Source organism: Pygoscelis adeliae, unplaced genomic scaffold, assembly GCF_000699105.1.
Source record: "Pygoscelis adeliae isolate BGI_AS28 unplaced genomic scaffold, ASM69910v1 Scaffold131, whole genome shotgun sequence".
Taxonomy (NCBI): Eukaryota; Metazoa; Chordata; class Aves; order Sphenisciformes; family Spheniscidae; genus Pygoscelis; species Pygoscelis adeliae.
In genome coordinates this window covers 1,753,060-1,762,440 of record NW_008824058.1, presented here as the reverse complement: position 1 = coordinate 1,762,440, position 9,381 = coordinate 1,753,060, and the positions used below count along the sequence as shown (strand labels likewise).

The following is a 9,381-nucleotide window of genomic DNA, read 5'->3' as shown; positions in this document are numbered from 1 at the left end:
TGTAAAGGAAGAGAGGAGGAGGAGTTCTGTTTGTAGTTTGGTGCTGTGCAGAGGTATGGGGGAAATATTCTCTGTGGAAATGTGCAGCTGTATGAAGTTATATTTAATCAAATCTATACTATAAAACACCCGTACAAATAACATTATCAGGAATAGACATTTTTGATTCTGCTTTTCAACTGCGAAGCGTTGCGCACATAACGAGTGCTACTTAACTGCAGTAAGAGCCGTGATGTGGTTTGGAAACATGGCTCTGTGCCTTGTCCTCTGAGAAAGCATGCCGCTGTAGTGGCAGTGCAGGTACCGCTGGGGCCTGTTTTGCTGTGTTTTCTGTCCCTCTACTGCTATCGTCATCCTGTCGGTTACAGCTCTTGTTGCATATAGCAAAACTCGTCTTAAGTGTGTACTGACCAGGAGGCAGAAGCAGGCCTCCTTTTCCTTCTGCTGTGAGACAGGCTTTGGGGTGCCGATGGGATTCCTGGGTGTTCCGTTATCCAGCTAGGTATTGCCCAGGGCATCCCCTCCGCTGCCAGCCGGTCCCACCTAGCTGCCAGGCGCCTGCGGGCTCAGCTCCGGGGGAGGCTGGAGGAGCTGGGAACCACCTGGCAGCAGAGGCAACAGATCCCTTCCCCTCCCCAAGAGCAGGCCCCAAACCTCCCTGCAGTCTGGAAAGCCAGGCTGGTGTCGTGAGTTACACGTGCTGCGTCCGGTGACTGATCGGAAAGGGGGGGAGCGGCTGGGCAGCTCTGGGGGCTTTCGGCAGAGCCTGGTACCCAGGGGAGCAGCCCCCCCAGTTGCTAGGCAACTGCTGCCTGATGCTGCACTGCAGCATGCTGTAGATGCATACAGATGTGGCCACATCTGGCAAAGGAAGGAGGTGTAGCATTCCTCCTCACGTCCTGTGCATGTTCCTGACACGTGGTAGATGAAGCTGCATGTTTATCAGGCCCTAGCTCCTGTAGGCACGTCATTAAGCTTTTACGGCTAGCACTAAGACCAATGTTGACTTGAAAAATGATGTTCAGCTCTATGTTAGATTTCATTCTGTAAGAAATTGACTGTTTTGTTTTGAAACAATACTTTCATAATAATAATTTGCAGTTTGTATCCTTTCTTATCTAAGCATCTGGGCGTCACTGGTCAGTTTTGGTGTTCTGGGAGTATAGATGGCTAACAGAAGTTGCTTTGCACAGGTTGCAGTCTCACAGGTCTGGGAGATCAGATTGAGGTCGGAGTAGTTTTGATATTAATTGGGAAGACGTAATCACAGTTCTAGGATGTAGATGGACTCTAGGGCTCTAACGGTGCTTCTGTATTAAATGGCCAAAAGTGCTGAGTGATAAATTGGGCAATTCTGATTTTCTTTGGAGGAACTTTTGTAAACAGTTTATTTCTGTCTTGCCGAAGGATTAGGACACTTAATTCATATTAAGAGTGGCAACAGATTAAGGGGCCATTCAAGGATGTGCTTATACTGATTTACAGAAACTGGCCATTTGAAAATGTGTGGAGATAAAGTTCTATTAAGTTTCTCCTGAATATAGTTTTTGGGTGTAGTGCTTGGAGTGCCGCTGTGTTGGACTTGCTCTTACCCCCACTCCTGTGGTGCTGCAATTTATGTCTCTTAAGTCCACAACGGAGCCTGAAGTTGCCACAAGTTTCACTAATAAGGTGCGAAGACAAAAAGCAGTTGGAGGAAACCATCGGTCTGTGAAACAGGTGGATGCTCCTTGGAGGAGCCCAGATCAAGACGATCAACAGGCATGTTACAAAAAGCCATGTTCGGTGCTTCAAAAAGGTGTTACTCTGGCTAGAAGCTTTCAGTTAACACCCTAGATGAAATTTTTACGTGCAGCATATTTGCAGTTCTAAGACTTTTAGTCCATTAAGTCAAGACATGAAGATTATGCTTATCACTTAACAGACCACTCTGTCACTTAGGCAGCTTTCATCTTTCTCTCTCTAGTGTAAATGTTGACGAGCATGCCCAGGGGCAGACTGGAGCTGACTCTTGCGGAGTGGATGCTGATCCTGCTAGAGCAGCGTGGGAGGGGAGGGATGGCTTTGAGGGATCCAGGCAAGCGAGAGCTCGGGGCTGGTCCCTTTTCAGCACTGGCAGGAAAATACTGGCTCAAGAATCGGGCCTTCTGTTGAATCAATGCACTAACGTGGGCTACATGTCAGACTTCGAAGTCATAGACTCCACGAACATCACTGTTCACTGTTCACCAGCAAAACTGGTGAATGCTTTCCAAAGTCTTGGCCTCAGTCTGTGTTCCCATTGTTTCTACAGAGGGGATAATATTTTTTTTATCTCACAGAGATGTTGTGAAAGTAAATTAAAAACCTTTGAGGCAACTGGGTATAGTAGTGATGAATGCCATGGCTTTGAGCCCCTGAGAAAATTAAACATTGTTCATTCTGTGCATGGCTTGGCTGGTACAAAATAAATAGGGCATGGGGCTGTGTGGTGAGTTACAAGAAGAAATACTGAATAACTGCTTCGTTTTAACAGATCTGTGTGCACTCAGTGAAAGTGGGCTCTGCAGAGGGGATTTTTTTAGTACATGAGAAAGGCAAGTCAAGGTTTTGCAGCTATCTCTAATTCTGCCAGTTTTTCAGAGCTTGGATTTGCAACCTCCATAACATTCTCTTACCACAGCATTTTATTGTAGTTTTAGGAAAAGCTGGCAATGCAGATGATTTCTAAATTTGCATACTGTTTTCTGTTATAAACCCCTGTTTTTATGGCTTATAACACTGCCAAACTGCGGTTTTTTGGGGCAGGAATTTCCCTTGCTGCTTTGCTGCTAGATACTGTTTTTAAATTAGCTTTATTCTTAGAAGTGGTAGCTCAAAACCCCAGCATATTTACCTTCCTCCTCCTCCTCCTGAAAACCTCAACATACTCTGTATGTTGAGAGGTTCCTTCCACTCGTGGCTGTTGGTGACCAGACTGTGCCTTGGCTGTTTGCATCCCACATGCCAGCGGTGCCTGCTGGACGTCCTTTGCGGGTGTTGCTCCAGGCTGTGGTCGGCCTGGACAGAACTGTGGAAGGAGCCCATTTATTTGAGCGCAGGCAGGAGGAGAGCCAGGCTAGGAGGGAAGAGACTGAGCTGAGCAGAAGAGCCTGGCCCTTGCAGGGAAATGGGTATTTGGAGGCAAAGAGAGAGAATCAGCTTCTCGGAAAAGGTGGCTGGAGGTAGGATTAGGAGAGGGAAAACGGGTGGAGAAGGGTGCTGAGGACCCTGACTGGGTGTCTGAAATAGCTGAATAAGGGAACATTAAAAACTGGTAATGGGCCTTGGGAAATGAGAGGAGGAAAAGGAGATGCCCGACAGGAAAAGGCTGCCTTTCCTTCCATTGCGGCAGTGGTGGGGTGGGAGAGCTGAGGCCAGAGAAGGCTGCGAGATGGACTTTGGGAAAGAAGCAGCGGAGTGGCAGAGGAGCCCCGGCTGGGAGACTGAAACCAGGGTGTGTTGGTGGTGAGGGTGGCTGAATGCTGAAGGCTTGTGGGGAAAACGTGGGTGGCAAGGTCATAATGCACACGTGCTTTGGGAATTCCCTTACGCTCCCCAGTTCTGGCTCTTTGTGGGTTGTGGGGTTGTTTGTTTGTTTGGTTTGGGTTTTTTTGAGTGCTTGAACTTTCAGTGATCCTCTTATATAGCGCTGATGTTTTCCTTGTGTGATAGGAATCAAGTAGTTCACGTTCACATCGTGCTCTCATACATGAGTGGCTTGCACTCAAAGTGCAGAGTAAGCAGGTCAGTGGTGGCTGTACTTGGGAGGAAGGTGGAGAGTATGTTTAGCATGATCCTTACAGCCACAAGTCTTTGCCTAAGTTTCTTATTTACTGCTAAGAAACCTTGGAAAAGCAGCCAAAGGCACGCTGCTTTTTTTGTTTGTTTGTTTTTTGGGTTAGCAGCCATTGTATATAGTTCTTGGTGTAAACCTTTGCATCTGATTTTTTTTTTTTTTAAAGACATATTAATTAAATTATCTCTTAAGGAATTGTAATATAAAGCACTTATGGGGACTGAAAAGCATTCAAAATCCACAAGTATATTGAGAAGAACATGGAGGTTTTGGCAGAAGTGTCCCGAGATCACCGTGAGGTGGTCTGGACCTTGATGAAATTCTCTTCTTCTGTGTTTTATGTTATCTCAAATTGGAGAAGGAGAACCTTGCTCCTATATGCCTAGCCCTAGCTTTGCATATTTTTTTTTTTTTTAATTTCTAATACTTGCTGAAAAATGCTATCTTGGCTAGTCAAAATGATTGTGAATTTTTTGTGCAAATGTGAGGTTCAGGGAAGGGAAAGAAAGGGAGGGGAGAGATAATTCCATCTTGAAACAGCTAGGTGGAAAAAAGAAGAATCCAGATTATAAACTTTAATTTTATTAAAAAAAATCATTCTGTCGGAAACTATATTTTTTCAAATTCAACTCAAGCACTTGATTGAAAGAAAAAAGATCAGGTAGCCTATCGTGGTGATGTATGTGTATCCATTTGGAATTCAATATGCATGGATTTTTGTTTATTTTATTTGCTCAAATAAACCCTAATTGAAATAGAAGCTAATTTGAGGATTATTTGTGGGGAGGTTAGGTGGAGCCCGGGAGCTCTCAGGCATGAGCGGGAGCAGTTTGAACTGAGCAGCGCCTGAACTGTTACAGGTAGAGTACCCGGTTCTGGCTTCCACCTGGCTTCACGTACGCCCAGAGAAAGGGCTGGGCTGGTCAGCCCCGTCTACGGCAGGGAGGGTGGCTTTCACCAAAACACCGTGCAGAAAACAAGTGGTCCCTCTTCAACTGTTTGATTGTAATTCCTCATCCCACATGAACGAAACGTGGTGTTCCCAGCCGGTTCCTCCAAGGAGCAAGGCACCCGCCGGATTCAGCGGTGGGACTGAGCCTCCGCCATGTGTCTTTGAAAGCTGCCTCCCACCCCAAATAGATAGCTCTTGTAGCACGAATTTGAAACTTGCGTTCCAAGAAAAAAATGTAGTCCTCCCCAGCTGCCTCACACCTATCGACAGGTGAGGTTTCCTACAGGCATTTATGTGTACGTTTGCAGAGTAACTGGCTGGGACTGTACGGGCTGCTAAGTTACACTATCCGCTGGTGGCTTTCCTCTGGGCAATGAAATACTTTATTTAATTTCTTCCTAAAAAAAAAAAAGTTATTTATAGGACGTGAAGAGTAGGAGGCTTGGTTCTTTGCCACTAGTAATCCTCACATCTGTAGCAAGGCAACCCAGGACTAGATTAATGGTTAGAGCTTGAGGCCAACGCCATTTCGCAGCAGGCTGCGCTGCCGGTCCCCCGTAGCGAGATGCTGCGCATACCTGGGTGTGGAGGTACCCTGAATTAGCTGGACTTTGAAAGGTTAAAGCGGGTTTTATTTTTTTTTAAGCAAGGGGAGGAAAATTGCATCTGAATGTTAACTATTGTAAAAAAGAAGCTTGCCGTCACTGCTGCTAACTTTGTAATAGCCTGTTGCACCGCCTTTATGCAAACACCCGAAAGCTGCGCGGCTGGCTAATGCATCGTAGCAGGCTGCGGTGGTTCCTGTACAGGCTATTGGTTTAAAAACTCCACAGCGTTGGGAATGGATGATTTTTTCCAATCGCCCATTGATGACTGCTGCGCTTCTGAGGTTTACTCGCTTGTATTAAAACAAGAACCGATGAAGAAAAAAATTCTTCTGTATTATTAAGAGTTTGGGGAGGAAGTGCCTTTGTATCTCAGCTGGTGCTGAACAAATAACTATTGTACTCAACACTACAAAAGCCAATTACAGCCACCATGGTGACAGAGACTGCGTGGGGAGAATTAACACTTCCGCTGTTTTCTCCTCTTTTTTTCTAATAAAAATCTCTGTTAATTTGTTTTTTCTTTGTAATTTTCTTCCTATAATTAAACTGTTCCTGTTGACTGGCACGAAAATGGATTGTGCTAACCTGAGACAAGGATTCCTGAGCCCTTGAAATTTTAAATCAACTGGCTGTGAATCGCTTCAGCACGAAACAGAGCTATTGGTTGTGTTTATATTTAAGACAGATGGAAAACTTTATTAATGATTACATAGCAAAATAGCTCTTCAAGAGTAATTTGAAAAACTGTATTTAAATCATTCCATCTCTTCCATCTCATTGGTTCAAATGAACTGTAATTAAAGCATAATGTAAAGTTCTTATACGTGGGAACTACCGAAACTGAAAATGACCTGTTAGGGAAGCTCCCTCAGCACTGTTTTTCACCCGGTATGCTGCTGTTTGAACAAGGAGATAAACTGGACCAGTTGCCTGATTCTCGTCTCCCTGCGTGCTGTGGGAGTCAATGTGACGCTGTGCTCCTTGGGGGGATCACTTTGGGGGGGACAGAAATCCATTTTACCAGAAAGTAACGTGGCGGGGTGAGGTGGCGTGGGAAGAGTGCAACGATGTGTGCAGAAAGCCGGGCCAGGAGTGCGTTAAAGCAGGAATTCAGTTGTGGTACTGCTGGATTGAAAAGCTGAAGGTTTTTCAGGACTAAGATAGGAAAGTGTTATGTATAAAATTACATTCAATTAAGATACGTAGGTTAAAATGCGGACAAAACTTATGAGAGCTTTTTTTAACTATAGGAAACTTCTTTATGTACTAGAAAAGACAGTCAAGTGGTAAGGACTTTCCTCTGTTTGTTTTCTTTTATAGGCACCTGGAAAGTTATCCAGCGGTTTAGTGCTAAGGTAGTGCTTTGGGAGCATGGCCGAAGCAGACCTCCCAATCTTGACGTGGAACGCAGCTTATAATGGTAAGTGTAAGGTTGTAAATGCAGTCATCTAACTTACAGATCTGCGTTGAGAGTAGATGTGGAGGCCGTCACACTTAGCTTTTCTTGACCAAACTTACTGTTGCAGGCAAGAGCCTAAATATGTAGGTGGGTGACTGAAGCGTTCCTTCGCAAGGCATTTTTGGTGGTAGTGAGATGGTGTTCAGAATTTTTCTGCAAGATAAAAATTAATTTGCTTTTAGTGTTCAGAGGCCATATTTAAAATAGCATTATAAACACATTATTTGAGGAAAATTAAAATTTCAGTTTTGTTCTTTGTGATAATATCTGTCTAATGTTCAATAAAATGATGAGTATCAGAACTGTCTGACACTGCTTTGTTGTCTTTTTGTGTAATCTTTCTGAAAATGTGTTACATTGCACGAAAGGGATATGTATATTATGTGTGTTTCTAAATGAAGGCAAGTTATGTAGACTGTCCATGATGTATGCAAGTCAAAATGGTTCATATTCGTACAAGGATGGTAAAAAACAGAAAGTACCTGTATGTATGGAAAGAAACAGCTACTTTAAAGATCTCCACACTGCACTTTTCTATAAATTTTTCACTTCAAACTGTGTGTACTTGTTAGCTAATTCAGACATTTTTTTTTCTTTGCTTGCAGTGGGATGCTTGTCTCTGCTTCCGTGTTGGATTTTAACGGTGGGAGTTTGATACATCTCAGCAACTGCTGTCTTTTCTCAGCATTTGAGCTAGAAACCAAGTAAAGCAATGAGGAGATTTGTTTACTGCAAGGTGGTTCTAGCCACTTCTCTCATGTGGGTGCTTGTGGACGTCTTTTTACTTCTCTACTTTAGTGAATGTAATAAATGTGATGACAAGAAAGAGAGGTCTCTGCTGCCTGCTCTGAGGGGTAAGTGCCAAGTCTAAGCTGTCTTTGAAGGTCATAGATTTCTTTTGGAAGTATTTGGCCTCATATGTTGCTCTGTACTTTCTAAATTATCTTTCCAAGTCAAACAGACAAAATGCCAGGATCTGAAGTACTTTGTTTCTGTTGTGCTTTAGTGGCTTCTGAATTAGTTTCAGTTATCCTTGTGTTTGACTTTTGCCATAACGAAGCCTGGCCTTGTATGTTTTCTTCAGCGAAACTAATATAAAATGTCTGTGATGCGTGGAAGAGAAAACAGAAGTAAACCTATTGAGAACCTCTTTTATCAGAGGTCATTTGACCTACAAGAGAATTGATGCTCTCTGATTGTTTTTTCATTTGTGAAAGATACTTGTAAGCTTGCTTTTAAACTGCCAACTCTGGCTGAAACAATTGTTTTAAGAGAGAGATTCTTTCTACCGTATGAAAATATTAGGATCAAGTCTCAAATGCAGATGGAGCAGAGATTCTCATCTCACTCCAAATATTTTTAGCAATGTAATTTACTAAAGGGGAGTTCATGAAAACTGAACCTTCACAGAAGCTACAAGTTTTTGAGTTCGTAACTGCTAATTTCCAGAACAGGCATTCACAGGACAGATCGTGTGCTTCTGTGCATCCAAAAGACACAAGCAGCGATTTAGTACTTGCAATGAGCTTGACAGTAACCTGTAGAAACTGTAATGTTGATTCCCGAATGCAGTTAAGACTATAAATCTATGGGAAATTCACAAGAAGAAGAGGGAGTAGAAATTCATGAAATACAGGTGTTTGTTTTTCCTTGTAAATTAACATCCTATTCTTAAGAAGTTTAGGTTCAGAAAATGGGAGAAGGATGATACTTTGAATCTCTAATAGGATTGAAACAAGATTAATTATACCTAGTGCAGCTGCTTTTGTAACATGTTTACAGTTAACAATAGACAAAAATTGTGTCTGAGGCTGTTCCTCTCATCATAAATACATATGTATGTTAAACCACTGATCCTCATTTTGTCCACAGGATAAATAATTGTCATCCTTTTAAAAGCACTTTGAGATTATGGTTCAGTTGAGTTGATAACTTTGCAATAATTCAAAATGAAAATACCGTTCAGCGATGGGTTTGTCACACGGTAGTCATAGAATCATAGAATATGATTTCATTCCATACTGTGGAATTTAAAAACATGTCCTTGATTGATACCTCTTCTCTGTTTGGTGACATATGGACTTAAATTACAACAATTCCAGTAAACAAGAATCACTGAACGCTCTCATTTAGAAGATTTCGGTTTTGGGAAAACATTGTTTAGTAGATGAGGACTGTTAATTCACTAAACAAAGCCTTGCATAGATAATTGCAACAAACCCACTTTTTCTCATTGGCAGTTATAATTGAAGGTTTGGTAACTTAGTATGTAGTTTGTGGGGTTTTGTGTTAGTATATCCACAGACTTGAAATACTATACAGACTGTTCCAAATAAGTGTGTGTGCTCTGGAATGAAACTTATATTCCAGTCCACTAAATTCAAAGTTAATTTGCCTGACTTTTGGGTTTTCCAATGTCCTAAATATTTCTTGTTATATTAGATAGTCATATGTATTGCCATGTCAGTATGCATATTTGAAAATAAAAATCCAGAGTAATTTTTTGCTTTATTATGGAGATTTAGCAAAATGTCTTCATTCATTC

At 42.4% G+C, this 9,381-nt stretch overlaps 1 protein-coding gene across 1 annotated transcript in view; it reads left to right on the top strand.

Moving 5' to 3' along the window:
- The first annotated feature begins 6,731 nt into the window (after positions 1-6,731).
- Positions 6,732-9,381, top strand: part of GALNT13 (polypeptide N-acetylgalactosaminyltransferase 13) — a 139,154-nt gene continuing 136,504 nt past the window's right edge. Inside the window, exons 1-2 of the mRNA XM_009334034.1 lie at positions 6,732-6,797; positions 7,442-7,690. Of these exons, the coding sequence (XP_009332309.1) occupies positions 7,549-7,690 (142 nt within the window). The 5' untranslated portion in view covers positions 6,732-6,797; positions 7,442-7,548. The remainder of the gene's footprint in view (positions 6,798-7,441; positions 7,691-9,381) is intronic.